Source organism: Saccoglossus kowalevskii, chromosome 16, assembly GCF_978046115.1.
Source record: "Saccoglossus kowalevskii chromosome 16, keSacKowa6.1, whole genome shotgun sequence".
In the NCBI taxonomy this organism is placed as follows: domain Eukaryota; kingdom Metazoa; phylum Hemichordata; class Enteropneusta; family Harrimaniidae; genus Saccoglossus; species Saccoglossus kowalevskii.
The window spans coordinates 25,115,886-25,138,798 of NC_140656.1; the positions used below are offsets into that span (position 1 = coordinate 25,115,886).

Here is a 22,913-nt window from a genome sequence, read left to right on the forward strand (position 1 = left end):
TTGAAATGTAATGCTAACTACTTATATCAAATGCTTAAAATTAATTAATTATGCAAATTAGGTAATTAATATGTACTGATATTACCATAAAAACTATCAGGTCTGTGCAGTGTCGTATGACATCTATGTACCAAGTTTCATTGAAATGTGATGATTAGTACTTGAGATATCAGTGGAAAAACCGAAAATTGACTAATCATTATGCAAATTAGGTAATTAGTATCCACGGATTATTACCAAAAACTAATCAAAACCTAGCATTAGTTCAGAGCATCTATGTACCAAGTTTCATCAAAATCCAATGAGTGGTTGTTTAGATATCAGTGGAACAGTCATGGAACCACTAAAAAATAGCTAATTATCATGCAAATTAGGTAATTAATATGCACGGATTTTTACCAAAAATTAATCAAATCTGCGCATATGTTCAGAGCATCTATGTACCAAGTTTCATCAAAATCCAACGAGTGGTTCTTTAGATATCAGTGGAACAGCTAAAAATTAGCTAATTATCATGCAAATTAGGTAATTAATGAGCATGGATTTTTACCAAAACCTAATCAAATCTGCGCATTGGCCCAGAGCATCTATGCACCAAGTTTCATCAAAAACCGATGTATGGTTCTTGAGATAGCAGTGGAACAGTCGGACACACATACACACATACAGACACACTAACTGCAAAGACTCCCATTTTGTGCTTCGCACATGGGAGTCAAAAATCGTGATTTTCTGAGTTGAGGCCCCTGGGCGCTAACGCGATCGAGTACGGTATGTAATATATTGAAATTTCAAGTGCTAACACTTTTGCTGTACGAGTTTGGTTATAGAAAATGCAATGAAATGACAATCATGCAATGTTAGCTAATTTATTTGTGCTGACATATTTTGTACATCAGAACCATTAACGAAATCGTTAAACATGCTGTTTTTTAAAAAGATGTTAAGACGGAAATTGACAGTTTTAATTATATACATCATTTTGTTAAATTTTATTTCAATAAACAAAATCACAACACAATCTAGTGTTGCATCTATTTTAATAGAGAAAAAAGCTTGACAGTGCTGCAATGACCAACAGATAACATATGCAAAACGATCTCTGACAGCAAAGATCATCACACAGATCATCAACCTCTAGAAAAATATATAAATTAAATTGTTGGCCATTTTTATTACAATATGTATTTTAAAGTTAATCATTTGTACCAGCAAATAAGAAGAAAGTACAACTATATGAATCTGATGTGGTTGTTCCTTGGTATAGAACATTCTTTCCTCAGTAAAAGTATTTGTTGACATCAGAGTCTCTATACTGAAACTATACTGATACTTATTTTACATACATGCATCTGTATATTACCTATATACTAAAGACAATTGGATTTAAATATACATTAGTCAACTTTAGGCAAAAAATGAACAGTCAGACACTGGAGATAATAAGAAATATCTCATGCCACTGTAACAGCTCAACCAAGAGTGTGAGCACGTAACTGGCCTCTCCAGCCATGCACAGAACCGCGCAGTCTCAACTATCATGAATCATCAACATGAACAACATTCAAATTTGTTAAGGTGGATGACACAAAAAATACAATTCATGATCAGCTAACATCTTCAGGACACTGAATTCTAAAATTGCACATAGTATACTCGATGAGGGGATACATTTAACGCCTTGATGCTAACTGGGCTTTCATTGTTTGGATTTCTTCTGCTAGACCCCTGTCTAATGGAGCACATTTTTTCAGAACCAGGGTCAGGTCCTCCTCATTCTTCTGCTGAAATGCTGTAACAGCGGCTTGTTTAAAATCACTGTTGGAAAATAAAAGACAATTATTTCCTATGTCTTCCATTTAAAGAAGAATAGCAGTATAAGATACTGTGTTAGTGACCAGTTTATTAGGTTTAGAAAACATCATATGTGAATTTAAATACTAAAACAAATCACTGACAAACAATCATCAAACTCAGAACAACCAATACTAGGCAGGTACACTCTACTGAAGAGTCAACTCAGTGAGAGAAGTACTGCTAGGCCTGCGGCCAGGAGAACATGCGACACCCGGTGTACCCTCTTAACTGATTTTGTATGGATCATAAGTCAAAATGGAATCCCCCAGAAAAATCAAGTTAGTTGGCTTGTTGAGGAGGTCAGTTTTCAAGAAGAAAAAAAAATTGTATGTGACTGTACAGGTGACATGCGGAACAAACAAAAATGCTGTGGCTTCTGATATTTGTTGTTGTTACACTTATTTTGTTTACAAATTACACCAAATTACACATTTCATAACTATACAGTAATATGTTGATGTAAGATGACCAGCTATATCAATGTAAGATTTTCTATTGGGTTAATGATGTGCCAGTGAAAACTAGTTGCATCACACCAAATCTTTGTGCATCTACTGAGATTCATATAGACTTAGAGGGCACACAAGTAACACCATAGTTATATCTATCTGTTAAAAACTAATTTCTTATATCAGACAAGTGACACTGATTCCTTCTTAGGAAAGGTTGGAATAGGAAATAGTAATACAATGTAACTCACCCCACTTTGATGTACATCTTCACTTTGTTCTCAGGACTTACTTTTGGTACATACTTACAAGCTTCTAGTCGGTTGTGGCGCTTCATACATGCTTCGACAAATGGCTAATCAATATAATTCAAATTATTATTTTACTAACTATATAACTGTAGAATTGAATTCACCTTTTTCCAAATCTTGAGGCCAATTTATAACCAAACAAGCAGCCTATCGGCTGAGATAGCTCCGCTGTTAGCAATGCACATTTCAATTAAAGAACTGAAGACATCATTAGAAAATGAACAATATGTATAGTATCAAAGCAATCGGACTTACAGTTTTTAACAAGAGGTCGAAAATATCACTTTCTATCAAAAATCACCAAAATATTCACCAAAATTAGAGAATTGAAGATATCATCACGAAATGAACAAATCTGAGAAAGGTCTACATGTAGTATCCATATGTGTAATATCAAAGCAATTGAACTTTTGGTTTTTAACAAGAAGTCAAAAATATCACTTTTTACCAAAAATTACAAAAATATTCACCAAAATTAGAGAATTGAAGATATCATCACAAAATGAACAAATCTGAGAGAGGTCCACATGTAGTACCTATATATGTAATATCAAAGCAATCGGACTTGGTTTTTTACAAGAAGTCGAAAATATCACTTTTTACCAAAAATTACAAAAATATTCACCAAAATTAAAGAATCAAAGATATCATCACGAAATGAACAAATCTGAGTAAGGTCTACATGTAGTATCTAAATATGTAATATCAAAGCAATTGAACTATTGGTTTTTAACAAGAAGTCGAAAATATCACTTTTTACCAAACATTACAAAAATATTCACCAAAATTAGAGAATTGAAGACATCATCACAAAATGAACAAATCTGAGAGAGGTCCACATGTAGTACCTATATATGTAATATCAAAGCAATCGGACTTGTGGTTTTTAACAAGAAGTCGAAAATATCACTTTTTACCAAAAATGACAAAAATATTCACCAAAATTAGAGAATTAAAGATATCAACATGAAATGAACAAACCTAAGAGAGGTCTACCCAAGATACATATACACCAAGTATCAAAGCATTCAGGCTTGTAGTTTTCAAGAAGAAGTCGAAAAAGTAAAACATTGACACGGACAACGGACAATCACTCATATGATAAGCTCCGCTCGACAAAGTCGACAGCGGAGCTAAAAATGGATGTGCATATGTTTTTTTTTATTGTGCCAATCTAATTAGTCCAAACATTTGAAAAATAGTTTGGGATGGATGGACCAAGTCTTACGCATGAAACCAGCCAGTACTCAAGCACATGCATATATATGTCTATATATGTGATATTAACATACCTCATAACCAATTGGAGACTTTTTACTTTTTGAGAACCTATCTAATTCTTGCCAGTCATTGCTCTCGGCCAAAGCTTCTATTTTCATCCACCAATACCTAAGGGAATGCATAAAGTCAAACACTTAATGCTGCAAGATCATAAGATAATTCTTTATTTATTCACCAGTTTTTCATTTTGTTTGTGTGTTTATGTTAGAAAAATGATTGATGGAAAAAGACAGACTTAAAAATGGTCGCAGAAAGCTTGTTTTTACCTCTCATATAGTATTTTATTTTCTCCTGCCATCGCTTCTACTGTTACATAATTACGCATAGGCCAGAGAAACAGTCGACACTATGATGTAAGAAAATAGAACTAACTGGAGGACAAAAACAATACTTATGGTCTCTCTCTCTATCTCAACAATATCTAGGCATTCATTTGCATCTATGGTCTTTTGTATATTATAAAATGATTATTCTGAATCTAGCCATCTGATTGGCTGAAGCAAGGTCTTATATCTGACAGTAGAAGACATGCGACCCTGCCTCGAAACAGATTATCACTATATAAATGTACAATTTTCTGTTGGGTCAATGATGTACCAATGAATTTTTTCTTATGCTCGGTTATTATCTTTCACCAAATATGCTAATTTTCCCCAGAGACGTCCAGTACCAAATACCCTTGCTTGTTTATAACCTTTAATTAAAATAGCCAAATTAATTATTTAGTGACAAAATCATATAGTATGTCTGCGCATGGATTACTGAAATCAAATTATTATGATAATTAGTGTTTCTATGGATATTCTAAAAATGCAGATAGTATATGTTAAAAGTAAAATCCCAATAATAACATAGCTGCAATTAAATAAGAAAAATAAAAACCTCTCAATCAATTAAGAGTAATTAATTAATCTGAAGTCACATTCAATCAAACAGAAGAAAACTTAATTATCGACAAGGTATGAAACACACTACCTTTTATCTGGTACTTTAAATTCTTTTCTGAGTTGTTCAACTAGTTTAGTATTGCGATGTAAAAGTAACTGGAACATTGTGTCGTGTAGTGATAGATCAAGATAAGGTTTCTGTAATTCTTCCTCCAAGCGCTTTTGATACCTCATTAGCTTCACTTGTTCCTCAGTTTGCTGGAACAAGCGAAGAAAGTTACATGAAAGAACCATGAAAAGAATTAATTCAATTGATTAACTATTGCACTGGCCCCTTGTCTTTGTAACTAAACATAGAAAGATGGCTGGCAATTGCAGAAAATGCAAGTAACATTGCATTTAAGAAAAAAGACATGGATGCAACCATTATAATGGCTTTGTATAAGCACAACTTACCACTTAGATGTGAAGTAAACCCTGTGGGGCACTGATTAAACAATCATAGTTAGGTATGTGACATGTCATCAAAAGAGACAACTAACTACCGTAATTGTCTTCTTCTGATTATCTTTTTGACAGATTAAAGTCTCACATTGTATGGTCTGTGGAAAACCTTATGAAATTAGCCCAGGAATGTTTGAGATAAGGTGCCGAAGGATGCACAAAAGCACAGAGTTGAAATTATAAGTCCACATTTTTGGTAAACTTTCAGCCTATTTTTTTATCAATTAAATAAAGAAGTTCATTTCTCATTTGTAAAAATAATACTGATTTTGCATATATTCATATTGCAATGCAAGAAAGAAAATAACTTGTATATAAGAAAATGGTTATCATACTGCAAACACAATATTTACTTATACACACTACAATATTAGAATTTATATGTGACTTTTTTATCCCAAGCATGAAGAGGTAACTTCACCATTGAATTTTGACGATTTCATGAAACTCCCAACTCTAAAAGGTTTTCAGGTGACAACATTTTTTTCCATTATCAGTATCCTAATCTCATCAACCCATGAATTGAAAAAAATTACGAAAAATGTTCCATTTTATTTTATCTCAAGCTTTTTTAAAGAGCTTTAAATGAAAGATGGGGTTGTAATTGCCTGGTGTTGAAAATCACAGTAGGGGTGCCGGTAAGTCAAGTGGAATATTAGGATGAGGATAAGGAAGAAGTGAGAGAGATATCCATATATACAGATACAAAAGATATCTTACCTTGTATGCAAATTCTGACTTTGCCTTCAAGTATGAATCTTGTGAATTTCTTGCTTTATTGTAGTTGTCTTGCGCATCATACAAAGCACTTAGCCTGGCATCAAGAAGCTGTCAAGATTTGATGATACACATCAGTTATTTTTTCTGCTTTTATAGCGTCAAATTTAAAGCGAGGGAGTCGTCCCCTGCGCATGCGTCAGTTGGCCATAGTGTGTCATTGTTTACAAACAAGCGTCTACCCATGAGCCTTTGCGTTTTTAGCGTGTGTTGTTATCATCGCTTGGGACTGAATTCCTGCATGTGCGCAGGTGACGACCCTCCGGCATTAAAGTCAATGCAAAGCAAAGTTTACAAGATTGACTACCCAACAGTCAGACCAATCAGAGAGCTGCTTGTATTTTCACAGGTTGTTTTGATGTATCAAATTTTGCTTTGTATATGTATATGTGCTTTGATTCAACTGTAAATACATGTATAAGCTAAATTGTGCCTTTTCTTCAAATAAAAATTAGTGTGGTTTATTTTGCAAATCTTAATTTATTATTATAAGTTAAATAGTTATTTTAGTAACAATATACATTTGTACTATATAGAGAAAACCATGAAATCATGATTGCTATGACAACAACACATCCAGGTAGAAAAAAATATCAGTTGAAATAGCATTAAAAAAGTGCCCTTTCTCCCAGTTTAGAATATGCTTGTCATTCGGATTTCAGAGTCTCTGTAAAATACTCTTGAAACAACAAACCTGTTCCTTTCATCTTTATAAATATTAATAAATTTCAACAGCAGTTTGAATTCAACTAGCCAATCAATGAGTGTAATTTGAAAATGTTCCAATGTAATTCAATCGGTCAATAGAAACTTGTTTCAGTTTAAATTAAGAAATTTATAAAATAATATTTATACAGATGAAGGAAAATGGTATGTTGTGTTAAGAGTAGTACATTTCGATTCATGATTAAAACAAGTACTAATGCAATATTTCAAATCTTCAGAAGATAAATGTTTAAAAAATCTTGTCATACTTACACTCTCCCTATAGCTATCAATCACTTTACAGTTTGCTATCTCCATAAAATCATCATTCTGGTAATATATCTCCTGTAGCATGTCATGCTTTTGTTCTCGGCAAAACTGAAGCAGAAATAACAGAATATTATACTGTTATGATGACCCGTATATTGAAATTGTGTTAAATTTGTTAGGTGGAATCTAGAACATTATAGTAAATGTCTATCTTAAATAAAAATAAATATATGACATCCAAATTGTTGTGCTGACATTTTGGTGTAATATTATGCAAATTGTCATTTATTTTTCTATAATTTATTTGTTAGTTTTCATACACTTTAGGTCTTGATCAAATTTGATGTATATATACATATTGTGTATATCTATCCAAGTTGACTTATTTGGGAGGGTATGAGTGGTATATCATCTCACCTGTAACCACAGACTCTGAGCTACTGGAAGATTACGTATCACCATCAAGAAGTCACCTGGTGAGATATTATCTTTAAGATGTAGAAGTACTGTGTAAACTGAAACAAAGAAATGGAAAAATTGTACGGACAATTGAAAGTGAAAAATTGATTAAATATTCCTGAATTCGCTTCTTACATTTGTAGATTCAAACACAAAATACTGGTATACACCATAATAAATGAGTCTTAACAATTATCCATGGATTACTTTCTGAATGATTAACAGAAATTAACACATACATAATATCATTCTCGTCATCACAATGACCAATATTTTTCTAACACAATTAAAAGTGACATCATTTCTATTACAGTAAAAGGGTTAACTGGCTTTTAATTTTGCTTATATCGCTGACTGGAAAATGCACTAAATTAAAACCCAGTGAATATGTAAAAATTGAGCGTAGAACACATTATCTAAATTATAAAACCGTGAATTTAAAACCCACTGAGTATGCCTGAAATTTGAACCCAGTAAAAAGTTAGTCGATTTACAGTATTTGGAGAGTTGTTAACTGAACGACTACTGTAGAATACTTTATTTTCACTTGGAATTTATTTTCGTTATTTTCACTGAAGAGATAATTCCATGAAAATAAAATCCAGCGAATATACTTTTTTTCCTATATATCACATTAAACTCATCAAAAAACAGTGAAAATAAATTCCATACAAAATGCCCAAAAAGCCTTTTCAGCGAAAATTAATTCCAGCGAAAATAAAGTATTCCGTAGTATTATGTAATCACAGCATTTTCAAACATAAACGTATATATTTGTATCCTAATACTGTTAAAATATTTCTAATTTATGTTTCTAGTATATTTTATTTGGTCTAATAGAAGTACATCTCTAATAGAAGTGCATATAATCCAAAAATCACATTGGCTGTATACTAAATCCTTAAAATATTACTAATTTTAATCATAGAAATAAGCGCACACACTATTACATCATTAACACAAACGTGTATCACATGCCTACCATCACCTATTAACACAATAATTTGACACTGCATTCATCATTCATCTAATTCCTAGTATGATTTATCACATCAACATCACAATACAGTACTACAAAATTTTTCATAACTTTTGACAGAAAAAATATTTTAAGTTGGGAACCATAACATAAAGTTAGTACACAATTTGATAATACTAAATTCAAAAGTGATTATCTCACCTAAATCGGTATCGCCACTTTCAATAGCTTTATTCAAAGCTACAGTGTCTCTATTCATCCTCATCAGTAAAGGTACTTGTTCAGCTGCCTTGGGTTCAAAATCCAACAACTTGGAAAAGAAGAAAAACATGAATAATCAAAGGAAAGAAAATCGGAAGATTGATAATAAAACAAGAAAGTAACAATAGCAGTACAGTAGGTTTAAAAAAAAACTTTTAGCCAAACTGGTCGTAAAGTCACCGTTTCTGTTTCAGGCCATCATATATGAGTAATACAGCAGGGGGGCATTGCATGACCTTATAGGCAGAAAAAAATTGTCTAATTTGCATAAATTAATATTCATGAGCAATGAAAACCTTTCAGTTATTAATAAATTGTGCAGTTATCTTTCAGATAGCAAACATGGTAGTTCTTTATGACTGATTCTATTGTTACAAGCTGAACAAATATTTGAAAAACTGATGTATAAAGGACATGTCTTTGATCCAGCAAATTGTTTTTTTCGTTAACTTGTATGAGATCATAAAAAGCTATGATATTCATGGTAATGCATAGGTAAGTTAATATTTCACTATTGCTCAAAATTGCGCATAAAGTTTTTTTGATAAGTTTTACCTGTGACAAGTTAACTAATTAGTATGCATTCTACAAAATTACCATGTGTGTATGCGCAGTTTAAAATAGAACAAAATTCTTTATTTTTATTGTCACCCTGTGTTCCTGCTAAATTTGGCGCTAGACAATTATGCTATATTTCCCCAAGAACAATAACCTAACAACCAAAACAACAATATTGTTTTAATAATTATGTCCATGTGCAACATTAAAGGTGAAAGTAGTTTAAATGGTTATACATTACTGGGTGTGGTCACAAAGAAAGTTTGACACAAATGAGACTTACCCGTATAGCTAACTCAGTCCTACCACACTCAGATGCTTTGGCAGCAATCTCAGTATACGAGATTCCTGGAGTGTCTCCTAGTTTACCTTGGATAGCCCTGGCTATCTGTTCATCATCCCGATTTGTTTGCTGCACCTAAAGCAATTAAGATCAATGGTTACAAAAGTCCATTTCAATACATCACTCATAAGTGGAAAATAAAAAAAAATCACAGTGCTGATTTGAGGAGATGGTGTAAGAAAATCCACAATTTTAACTGAACTGCAATAATCACTATTTTTTGTCTCTGGAAATTAAAGTTATATACTGCGAGCAGGCTTTGAACTTCAAAGCTGAAAAGACACCCATTTTCAAAATTATAGAATTGCCTAAGTACATCAGAATAAAAATGAAAATATCAAAGAGCATCAAGGCAAACTTGCTGGATATCAATTCAAGGCAACAGCCTTCAATAACACTGTAAATGTCAAGCCCTATACTTCATCAGTAAAAGTAAGGAAAGAATATCCTACCTTATAGCATGCCCAGTGTGCTAGGATTCTGCTTTCACCTTCAGATTCTGCCATCTTTAAGTATTTACATATTCTAATTGCAAGGCACCATTCACGGCGTAGAATAAGTCTGTAAACAAAAACATAATATGTATAATATTATAATGGAAAAGGGTAATGCAAATAGTGGTGGTATAAGGGATAAAAAGAAATGTATATAGTTATAGTGTTGTTTTTCAAAATTACTAGAATCGTACAAGTATATCTAGAGAGTTTTTGAGGATTTTTACAACTCTTTCATTACATTATATGGTCACATGCTACACAAATCTGGTAAACATTTGCTTGACAGTCCGAGTAAACAAGTGACATCAATTTATTGAATGAATCATTCATTACTAGCCCTACTGAATTAAAACATCAAGTATATGTTCAGCTCAGCTCAGTTGGTAGAGGAACCACAACACAACACAAGACAAAATAAATATCTATAATTGTATAAATCACAAAAGTTTTTGCTTGGAGAAAATTAACATTCATTTGAAAATACTGCATAAAGTGGATAGCAAAATATTACAGCAACAGTAAATGCATTAATGCACCAAGTAAATTTAACTAACCTGTCTATGAGTACAGCCAGCCTTAGATGTTCAAGTCTGAAGTTACAAATTTAGGAATTTACTTAAATTTACACAAAATTATTGATAAGTACATTATATTGTGAAAACTTTTTAATTCGACTTCTGTAGAAATTCAGCCAACAGTAGTTTTAGTAAAAATACCTACTTAACATATTTGTAATTTTCAATAATTTATTTTTTTCCAACACAACTAAATTAATCACTACAAAAGCAAAATTGAAAATGTTAATATTCTAAAATTACACTACTTATGAAGGATACTGAGAGTACGTCAATGGAATACCGACTCTGTAATCTCGAACGGCATTGAGCACTCGTAACATTTGACACATGTTGAAGAATGGCTCTGGTCGCATATCGCTAAGAAAACATTTACCAAATGAGGCAGCCTGTAAAAATAAACAATTAATAAAAATAAATTTATATTTAAAGTGCAGTCATTAAAATAATTCTTGAATTAATTGGATTAAAATGCTAGCAAATTCAGTGGTTGATTCAGTTAAAAACGTACAATAAAATTTTGCTCTCACAGTCAACACGATATGGCGCACAATTCCCATAACTACAGATAAATGAAGTTTAATGTATGCATCTCTAATAGGAGTGCATGCGAGCCAAAAAAAATTTGTTTTTGTGGTATTTTAAGTACACCAAACAAACACTACGTTATATGTTGTATAACAAGACATCTATGTAAAAACATGTGAAAATACAGTATGTGACATTAAATTTACAAGAGAATGAGATTAAGTTGAGTTTCTATAAAATTTGTCTGAGTCTATAATAGTTACATCTCACATAGGTAACAACACTAAGGCATATAGGCAGGTGAAACTAACCCTGAGTAGCATTCTCTGTGTGTTGGATTCATATTCGGCTCCAGCAGCAACAATACATTGTTCTACAGCCAACTGTAGCTTATCTTTTATCATCCGTATATACTCATCTGCTTTCTGACTCCCTTTCTGTAGATGTCAAGAGAAAAAGTGGGAAATAAATTATCTACATGTATGCTCCAGCCTCACCCCTCAGTCAGGAACATGATACACCTGGATACTATTGGAGAATAAACTATCTTTACTATCAACTTATACACCAATTGTTCTCAGTGAATGCACTTTATTCATTGTTTTAAATCAAAATAAGTCAAATATACCAAGAAATATGACCTGAGGTCAAATATCCCAAAAAGTATAATCTAATGAGGTCAAATGAATGAATGAATTTCTGAGGAGGAACATGGGAAAGGTATGATCTTTAAATGCATGCAAACCAAGCCAAGTTTTATCATATTCTAACCTGGAATTCTCTAGATGCTTCATAAAGCATAGCACCTGGCGCCATAGAACCAATTTTAAAAACATCCTCCACCATATCTGTAAACACAGAAAGAGACAAAAATGCAATTAACTGATTAATACTGGTGTTAGAACTAAAAAAGACAGATGTACATGAAAGAAGAGGCTCTGGTCATTTATATTATTCACCTTCCAGCATACATACCTCTAACTACACCTGACTAATACCCAGCATGAAAACCATGCTCAAAACTAACATGATCAGCAACCAATCAGAACTCATGCCACAGACTGCTGTCTCGTGAGTCATGCTCAGCATTCTGATTGAATAATAATCGCTTCGACCTATCAGGTCAAAGAACAGTTTCAGGTCACCTTGTGTACGGAACAAGCAGCCTATTGGCTGAGATAACTCCGCTGTTAGCAATGCACATTTCAATTAAAGAACTGAAGACATCATTAGATCAAAGAAAGCTTAGAAAGAACTCCCATGTGCTGAGAGTATTGGAGACACATTAAATATAATTCAAAATTACTTAGCTGAAAACTAATTAAGCAAATCAGAAAATTAATATGACCAGATTTGAGTGTAAAACTAATGAGGTCTGCGCAATGTAACAGAAAATCTATGTCTCCAAGTTTAATTGAAATGTGATTAGAACCAAAAAATTATGAATTATTATGCTTATTAGGGAATTAATATGAACAGATTTTTACCCCAAACTAATTAGGTTTGTACATTGTCCTAGAGCATCTTTGTACTAAGTTTCATTGAAACGGAATAAGTAGTACTTTAGATATCAGTGTGAAAGCTTAAAATTGGTTAATTACGCAAATTAGGTAATTAATATGTACAGATTTTAACCCACAATTATTCAGGTCTGTCTATTGTCCTACAGCATCCATGTACATTCATTGATATGTGATGTATAGTACCTGAGATATCAGTGTGAAAGTTGGTTAATTATGCAAATTAGGTGATTAATATGCACAAATATTTACCGGAAACTAATTGGGTCTGCATTATTCTAGATTCATTGAAATGTGATGATTAGTACTTTAGATATCAGTAGAAAAGCTGAAAATTAATTATGCAAATTAGGTAATTAATATGCACAATTATTTACCCTAAAACTAATCAGGTCTCTGCATAGTCCTAAAGGATCTATGTACCAAGTTTCATTGAAATGCGATGATTAGTACTTGAGGTACCCGTGGAAAAGCTGAAAATTAACTAATTATGCAAATTAGGTGATTAATATGCACAAATATTTATCTGAAACAATCAATCTCTGCATAGTCCTTGAGTATGTAAGTACCAAGTTTCATTGAAATGTAATGCTCACTACTTATATCAAATGCTGAAAATTAATTAATTATGCAAATTAGGTAATTAATATGTACTGATATGACCATAAAAACTATCAGGTATGTGCAGTGTCATATGACATCTATGTACCAAGTTTCATTGAAATGTCATGATCAGTACTTATATCAAATGCTGAAAATTAATTAATTATGCAAATTAGGTAATTAATATGTACTGATATTAACATAAAAACTATCAGGTCTGTGCAGTGTCATATGACATCTATGTACCAAGTTTCATTGAAATGTGATGATTAGTACTTATATCAAATGCTGAAAATTAATTAATTATGCAAATTAGGTAATTAATATGAACTGATATTACCATAAAAACTATCAGGTCTGTGCAGTGTCATATGACATCTATGTACCAAGTTTCATTGAAATGTGATAATTAGTACTTGAGATATCAGTGGAAAAAACGAAAATTGACTAATCATTATGCAAATTAGGTAATTAGTATCCACGGATTATTACCAAAAACTAATCAAATCTGCGCATATGTTCAGAGCATCTATGTACCAAGTTTCATCAAAATCCAATGAGTGGTTGTTTAGATATCAGTGGAACAATCATGGAACAGCTAAAAATCAGCTAATTAACATGCAAATTAGGTGATTAATATGCACGGATTTTTACCAAAAACTAATCAAATCTGCGCATATGTTCAGAGCATCTATGTACCAAGTTTCATCAAAATCCAATGAGTGGTTCTTTAGATATCAGTGGAACAGTCATAGAACAGCTAAAAATCAGCTAATTATCATGCAAATTAGGTAATTAACGAGCATGGAATTTTACCAAAACCTAATCAAATCTGCGCATTGGCCCAGAGCATCTATGCACCAAGTTTCATCAAAAACCGATGTATGGTTCTTGAGATAGCAGTGGAACAGTCGGACACACATACACACATACACACACACGCACACACCCACACTAACTGCAAAGACTCCCATTATGTGCTTCGCACATGGGAGTCAAAAATGAACAATATGTATAATATCAAAGCAATCGGATTACAGTTTTTAACAAGAAGTCGAAAATATCACTTTTTACCAAAAATGACAAAAATATTCACCAAAATTAGAGAATTGAAGATATCAACATGAAATGAACAAACCTAAGAAAACCTAACAGAGGTCTACCCAAGGTACATATACACCAAGTATCAAAACATTCAGGCTTGTAGTTTTCAAGAAGAAGTCGAAAAAGTAAAACATTGACACGGGCGATGGACAATCACTCATATGATAAGCTCTGCTCGACAAAGTCAACAGCGGAGCTAAAAAACATGGCAGATAGCGTGTAGCATAAAACATATGCATGCAACAGCTTAAGTTGAATTTTTTAACAAAACAAATTGATTTTTTGGGACGTTATTATAATCACAACTGTGTAATAATCAACATTTTCATGATCTCCTTGAGAACAAGTAAGTTATTCACTTGTAAAAACACAGCATGATTGGATTACTCTGTGATAATCATTTGCTACTAAGCAATGCTCGTGTTTATTTGAAAATTCATCTAGACTCCACTTTTCTTCACCAACTATATTAAAACCAATGCATATTACATTCAAATACTGAGTAGTTTTTGTTAATTTTAACAGTTTGTGATGCTAATTTCAGTACCAAATTAGGGCATTTGACTTTTCCCAGATGCCTAAATTAGAGTGGAATCTAAAGTATTTACAGTAATTTGAGCCAAACAAAATGAAGTATCAAATAAAATTTTACATTTGCCACTCTTGCCAAACACTTCAAATTCATAAATCAGGAAGAGTGAGTTTTTTTAATTTGATTCTCAGGATAGGGTAGTTTTTATATGATTATCGTAAAATCTGTATTAGAAGCCGCATCCCCAATATTAGTCACACCCATTCTTTTTAAACATTTGAGAACCATAAATTCATTGTTTCTCATATGTGTAGATGGAAGCCACATTCCTTCTGTTGTATTGTACCATTTTAATAGAAGCCACGGCTTCTAATACAGATTTTATAGTAGCATTTATGTATGTACTAAAAAAATCAAATCAAAGATATATTTCTAGAAGTGCTGATTTTAGAGTTTATCAAGTTGATAAGTATAGCAAGCACTTACTAGGGACCCTCTGCAGGAAATCATGGGTGTATCTTCCAACTATTCGGAGTCCATCCAATTCAGGCACTAAATGCACAGTACTATCCATGTTGTACTTGACCCAATCTTTATCAGGACCAACCATTAATAAAAGGTTTTCCCAATAAGCAACAATAGCACCGGTACCACACCAGACTAACTGCTGTGGTTTGGAAGGACTTTTAGTGTTGAATTCACAGTAGACTTTCTAGAAAGAAGGCAAATGAACAAAAATTATTGGCTAAATAGGAATAGATGATAACTCAACATAGGAGTGCTCGGATATTTTTTGTTGGCATACATGTATATGCGAATATGAAACCAAATAAAGGCAAGAATGAGCTATGTTCTATGTATGGGTATGCCAACAAATCGCTCACCACATGACAGAATTTACATTAATTACTTAAACCTAATTCTTAAGAAGATATGGATTGAAATTTGTGCGCATTATTTGTTAATGACCAGCAGTTCAGAAACTTAACTTTTATTTAACCAGGCCGCTTCACTGACTGAAGCTGTGGAAGATGAAATGACGGGAGGCGGGTAGAGTAATGTACATTTCAGTATAGCTTCAGTATGTAAAATATCAAAATATCACTGAGTTAATGAAGAATTTTGAAGTAACCGTGCTACACGTCGTAATTTCCGACATTTTGTTCCTTAGCCTACCACGCAATGTTACACAGCGACTGATTGGGCACCTTTTCAACAGGCGCATCCAATCAAACTTGGCCATTTGTTTAACATAAGCTGGTCCCGCATGGGTTGGTGGAGTCGGCAATAAGTCAACACCAACAAACTGTGCGATTCAGACGATGAAGTTCAACTGAAATACTTGATACCCAAAGGTCGTATAGAAGTTTCCTGTTCACTTGAGGAGCATTCATCTTGTCAAAACAGACTTCTGAGTTATTTCTGATTCTGATTTCTAAAAATTTCTGACATGCTGCAGGACTGTCGGAAATTTATAGAAGTAATCCTGAGGTTCTGGTTAAGGCTTCCTTTCCTTCCTTCCTTCCTTTCAAACATTTTTGTACACCAAGACACGGTAAAATAAAGGTTTCTGAATTTGGAAGTCATGATCAAATAATGCCCTAAATTTTCAATCAATATCCTCCTATATCGATTGGAAATAAAGAAAAATGAAATAAAGTGTCTTTATAAACGAGAAAAATGTTAAGATGATCATCAAAACTCAAAAATAAAACTACATTTATTAGAAAGTAAAAATAAAATAAAACCAGAGAAACTGTTTCTAGCACACAAAATTAATGAAGTAATGTACTATATTATGATGAAGTGATTAATAACACTGTATTCTTTTTTTAATTTTAATTATATTTGGAATAAGAGGCTTAAGTAATACACTTCCACTAAAAACAAAGTCATCAAATTACCAACACTAGAGGGCACTGTATTATTCCTCAAGTATGAAAAAGAAAAAAAGGTAGTTTGCATGATTTACCTGCAGATCAGCTGATCCAATCCAAAATAAACCGGAATCAGTAAAAAGAGCAAGATATTTATTATTAAATGATACTGACATCTCGATAAAGGAGTTCACTTCAGCTGTCATTGGAGGCGCCTGCAAAAAAAATCCATTAAAAAAGAATAATTTGGAGCAATCCAGTAAAAGATGTCTGGTGCCAACATAATATTAATACTTTTTTTTAGACTAACTCTAAAAACTTGTGATTAAATAAATAAATAAGTACTTCGGTAAAATTGGTAAAACACAATATAAATAATTCTTAGCATTTTGTAGCATGCTTTATGAATTGTGTTGAATTTCATGTAAACAAACATTGAACTTTTTACATGCATTGTATTCGTTGCTATGGAACCCATAAAAAATATCGATTGATACAGTGAGGAATGAAAACTATTACATGGCAGTATTCATTTGATTAAATGAAAAAAGGTAATATGTGTATTTATCTAATTACCTGTATATTAAAGTTGAGCTCTGAGATTATTCATAGAGCTTTATTGGGTTAATTATATGAGATATTTGATTGAATTTGTCTGAATTTGTGTGAAATATATAATAAAATTCAAATTTCAATGCATAGTACCACGTTTAAATGCTGAAGATGATTTTTGCTTCCCGACTGATCATGTGTTCATATTACTTTTGCCAACATTTTTGAATAGTATTCATACGTACAAACAGTCTGTTCTGTTCGAAATTACTGCAAGCCATTGTAATTCAATTAGTAATATTTAATAGTCAACATTTCCATGATCCCCTTGACAACAAGCAAGTTATTTGCTTTTAAAAACACAGCATGATTGGATTATTTTAGGGTGATCATTTGCTACTAAGCAATGCTTGTTTTTATTTGGAAATTCATTTAGACTCGTCTTTTCTCCACCAACTATAATAAAACCAGTGCATACTACATTAAAATACTGAGTAGTTTTTGTTAATTTTAACAGTTTGTGAGGCCAATTGCAAAACCAAATTAAGGCATTTGATGTTTCCCAGATGCCTAAATTAGAGTGGAATCTAAAGTATATACAGTAATTTGAGCCAAACAAAATAAGGGGAAAAATGAGTATCTAGACCCTAATAAAGCTTTATGAATGCTCTCAGAATACAGCTTTCAGATCATTTTTCTATTTTAGTTGAGGCACATGTAAAACACGAGGTGGCAATCACAAATACATTTCAAACCGAGCATGCAAGCCAGGATGTATTTAGCAATGAACTTTACACACAGAGTACGAGTTCAGTTGTTATATATAAATCACATTTGCTGATTTAAATGATGATTAAGATTTAGAACTTTTTCTGTAAATGATGAACAACTGAATGAATATTAAGCAATGTGGCCATTCCTTACCTCCTGAGAGCACTGACCATCATGGACCAGTAAATGAACAACTGAATGAATATTAAGCAATGTGGCCATTCCTTACCTCCTGAGAGTACTGACCATCATGGACCAGTAAATGAACAACTGAATGAATATTAAGCAATGTGGCCATTCCTTACCTCCTGAGAATACTGACCATCATGGACCAGTAAATGAACAACTGAATGAATATTAAGCAATGTGGCCATTCCTTACCTCCTGAGAGTACTGACCACCATGGTCCAGTAAATATAATTCAGATTCCTTGGCTAGTAGAATACGTGACTGTCTATCCTCAGATATAACTGCCCAACTACTAGGAGGGCAACTTAATCCTGCCAGTGGAAAAAATAATAACACATAAATAACTTACAAATCTATAAAATACATGTACTATATATAGTACAGCTTTCATAAGAGATTGTGCAAGTCTTACTTCATCGTCGCATTTGCATTGTATCACGCTTGCATATAGCTGGTGTGATGCAGTGTTATTACATGATAAACAACTGGACATCTTTGTAGTATTAAACAAGCAGCCTGTCGGCTGAGATAGCTCCGCTATTAGCAATGCACATTGAAATTAAAGAACAGAAGATATCATTAGAAAATGAACAATATGTATAATATCAAAGCAATAGGACTTGCTGTTTTCAACAAGAATTAAAAAATATCACTTTTCACCAAAAATATTCATCAAAATTAGATAATTGAAAATATCACCACGAAATGAACAAAATCTGAGAGAGGTCCACATGTAGTACTTATATGTATAATATCAAAGCAATTGGACTTGCGGTTTTCAGCAAAAATGGCGAAAATATTCACTGAAATTAGAGAATTAAAGATATCATCATGAAATGAACAAATCTGAGAGAGGTCTACCCAAGGTACATATACACCAAGTATCAAAGCATTCAAGCTTGTAGTTTTCAAGAAGAAGTCAAAAAGGTAAAACATTGACACGGACGCCGACGGACAATCACTCATATGATAAGCTCCGCTCGACAAAGTCGACAGCGGAGCTAAAAATTGTGTACATCATTATTAGGCATTATCTAATTGTTATGTATTGTACACTATGGATAAGAATGGTCAGAAAAAAAGGATGAATAACTAACTTTCTAAATAAAAAATATTAATAGAAAATATAGAATCCCACACCTAAGTAATGAAGATTTTTCACACAAGTTTTCCTTTTGAAATTTGTTAGTGAGAGTAATTTTGTTCTCATCAACAAAGTTAAAAACATATAGTCCACTGGTGAGAATAAAATCTGCTGCTTTCTCTTTAGTGATAATAGAAACACTGAGGGATAGGAATGGAAAAAGCTGTGTGTTTTTTTCAAAATAAAATAGTTAAATGAAAACCACTGTAAGTTAACAGAAAATTGTTGGTTGAAATTTGGAACTTTACGGATTGTGAAATGTAGTAGTTCTAAACATCTGTGAAGGAGAAAGATCCACTGTGATAAATTTTAAAATTAAGTTTTCAAATCACCATACTTCTAAACAAGCAGAATCATTAAACAGGTGAAATCATTATAAACCAACGTTACCTGGCACCTCTGCCATTTTTCGAATTCTAGGTTCTTCTATGTTGTTTACCACAAACAACTTAAAACTATTAGTAAGAATTGCTAAACCTGTGCCACTGTGACTGCGAAATATACGACAGTCTAAGACTTTCATATCTTTGGCTTCCTGCAGGAATAAAAAAGTAAAATATACATGACAGATAAATATGTATACAAGTAAGTATCGTAGTAGTTACTGTAAACTGCTTTATGTTTGGAAGACACAAATTTTCCTTAATTTTCTGATTCATTGAAAATTGCAAAAGTCTACCGAGAAACCACAAAAGAAAAGGTGCAACACAGTCATAGTTGCACACACCACTGAAATGTACAGGTTATAACATGACAGGGTCTTGAGATCACAAGGTACACACCTACAAATTTTAGTGTCAGTGTCAGAAAAATTGGCATACATGTGTACACTGTATGCAGTTCTATATATTACATTCTAAAATCTGTGTCAAATGAACCAACTCTACTGTAAACCGCTGATTTTCAATGCGAAATTTGATGATTTTATAGCATTTGTGACAACAAAAATGTTTGGAAGTCCATGACATAAAACCCCAGAGAAAATGTCATGGAAACAAAATTTCATTACTGTCACTGATATGTGAAATTCATATCAATTTGCTGAAAGCAAACTACACATTTGAAAAAAATTATGTAAACAAGACACCCAATCAGGTTTCTATATATTATATGTACACATCTTCTATTATTGAAACAGAGACATGATTTGAATTATACCATTACCTGTCCCATGCTGAATGTTCTCTTGAATACTCCAAATATATCATATACCAGCACACTGCCATCGTCTTGAACACAGAGTAAGTCTTCATTACTTGACCAGCCAAGGTGGATTACATGGCCACTATTCCACTGAAAAATAAATATTCGATTCTTCATAATGAATGCTGAACCCAATCTCCCGGGCAGAGTTCTATTTCTATGACAATATCTCTGCAACCATGCAAACTTATGCATGTTATTGATTGGTTAATGTGTCACAGTGGTACTACTTTCAAAGATGCCCACAAAAACATTGCCATGCAGGTGTTAAATTTTTCAAACCCAACGAAAGTATATGCGTTGTTTGTAGATTCTGGCTGTTTTCAGAGAGAGAAGTTCCTTTTTACTTTCCGTAGCACAAACGGAGTGGCAGTTGGACCAGTTAACTGTCAATACTATAAAGTGCTTTTGTTTGTTCTTCGACTGGCAATCGATGGGACAGTCAGCACAATAAACCGAATAACACCTTAGTAACCACTATTCCATGATGAAATTATTTTCTTTTGTAAATTATAAATATGGTGTTCTAGCTGCAAGGATCTCTGGGACAGAGACTGTGCTGAACCATTCTGCTACGATCATCCTAGCATGGTAATGTATATATTATTGACCCAAAGTATTTTATTAAAATAATTAAAGTTCCATAAATCGAATGCAGTATACGAATTGTTGTTGCGTGAAAAATGATATATATGCTTGTATTTTATGCATGTATTTATCGCTAATTTCGAAAGTTAGAGTCGTAACTTTCCAAGGTACGAGTATTCCGACTCGTCCATACATTTCACTTATGTTTATTACACTTGAATCAATTTTACACTTGAAACAAATGCTATTTACGAAATTTAAAATAGCCAAGCCTTCTTGAGTTGGAACATTAGTATCACATTCCATACAACAAGTTCAGGATCGGTAAACAAGAACTAAAATGCCTTATGTGTTTATGTGCGACATGATCATTTAAAACAGAGTTAAGCGGTCATGTATGTTTTATAAATCTAACCTTGCACACAATCTTGTATTTGCGCTTTTTTAAAGGTAGAAGCATAGTCAGTACCCTAATAGTAAATAACATGAGTTTGCATAATTATTATGAAAGAAATACATTACAATGTTGAAATATTCAATACTATATATTTATTTATAGTCTTTGGTAGATTGAGACTTGAATGCAGTGAATTGTAGTGGATACTCTGCTATAGCTTCCCAGAAAATTCCCTTGCAGATTTCAATTTACCATTAAAGCGGGCAAGTTGTCACCTGTGCCGTGCCCCAGATGGCCATAGCCTGTCATTGTTTACAAACAAGCGTCTCCAAGCGTCCCTTCAGCTTTAAACAACTCAGTGTCACTGTAGTGATGTCTGCTGCGGGATCTGACCTGTCCTTACGTGCAAGCAAAGTGAAGCAATCTCAACATCTGATCATAAATTATTCAGTTCACATTGCAAGCCACAGATAGGTGTTTTAGGTGCAAAGGGACACATTGCAAATCAGTCATCAATCAATCGGAGAGTCAGTACAGTTGAAAGACTAGGGGAGTCACAAGAAGATTTCGGTGCCATTTGGTTGGGTTTTGTAGCTAGAGGTTTGCAGAGCATCTACAAAGTCCACCAGGATAACATCATTGTGCTCTGCATTAAACATCTTTATGAGGACGACTCAAATCCACATTGATCATAGGTGGCGGTTTTGAAGAGATGCACAGTCCAAAAAACTTCAGCATAAACAAGTAACGTTCCAATAAAAACTAACTTGTTACTTCTTTTGCTCCTTAGCTTAGGACCTGAATCGGACAAGGTGCCATCTGTCATCAAAGGTGGTTTTAATGGTGTCAGAATCTGTACATGATGGAACATGGCAAAATGAGCAACATCAGTGGAAGACACATGATAATAACGGATTCAAATCCTATAGTTCACAGGCAAGGTTCGAAAACATCTCAAACATTTTATCATCTGCAAGGGAATCAGTAGAGGCCAAAGATCAGCTTGACAACTCGGCACACGCTATAAAAGCCAACTCATTGTTTGGATGGCCTGGGTTTGATGCTTCTTAAGTTTCTTTCTTGACATCTGATGAAATTGGTACTATTTGTGCACAGTCATTGAAATCACCCCCACTAACTGAAAGGGATATGATTGCTGTACATCTAAATATCCACAGCTCACATCACATAA

The 22,913-nt window shown here is 33.0% G+C and overlaps 1 protein-coding gene across 1 annotated transcript; it reads right to left on the bottom strand.

Moving 5' to 3' along the window:
• Window positions 1-1,023: 1,023 nt before the first annotated feature.
• On the bottom strand, window positions 1,024-22,592 carry LOC146733788 (vacuolar protein sorting-associated protein 16 homolog). Its single transcript, XM_085490954.1, has 21 exons — window positions 22,489-22,592; window positions 21,740-21,794; window positions 20,698-20,826; window positions 19,924-20,068; window positions 18,582-18,700; window positions 16,973-17,092; window positions 15,487-15,712; window positions 12,013-12,089; window positions 11,553-11,678; window positions 10,975-11,102; window positions 10,693-10,728; window positions 10,094-10,202; window positions 9,582-9,716; window positions 8,681-8,789; window positions 7,459-7,556; window positions 7,045-7,149; window positions 6,010-6,117; window positions 4,874-5,043; window positions 3,910-4,006; window positions 2,558-2,661; window positions 1,024-1,818 (listed from the first exon to the last, which is right to left on the bottom strand). The coding sequence occupies exons 1-21, from the start codon at window positions 22,590-22,592 to the stop codon at window positions 1,674-1,676; spliced, it is 2,445 nt and encodes an 814-aa protein (XP_085347080.1). The 3' UTR covers window positions 1,024-1,673.
• Between the last annotated feature and the right edge of the window lie 321 nt (window positions 22,593-22,913).

What these genes read in the sequence shown, in the direction of transcription:
- LOC146733788 (XM_085490954.1), bottom strand. Translation starts at nt 22,592, where the DNA reads ATGTTCCATCATGTACAGATTCTGACACCATTAAAACCACCTTTGATG. An exon ending in GTGGTCAGTACTCTCAGGAG is followed by an intron (nt 17,093 to 18,581) that starts GTAAGGAATGGC and finishes TTTTTTTTGCAG; the next exon opens with GCGCCTCCAATGACAGCTGA. An exon ending in TTTCCTGCAGAGGGTCCCTA is followed by an intron (nt 12,090 to 15,486) that starts GTAAGTGCTTGC and finishes CTGTGTTTACAG; the next exon opens with ATATGGTGGAGGATGTTTTT.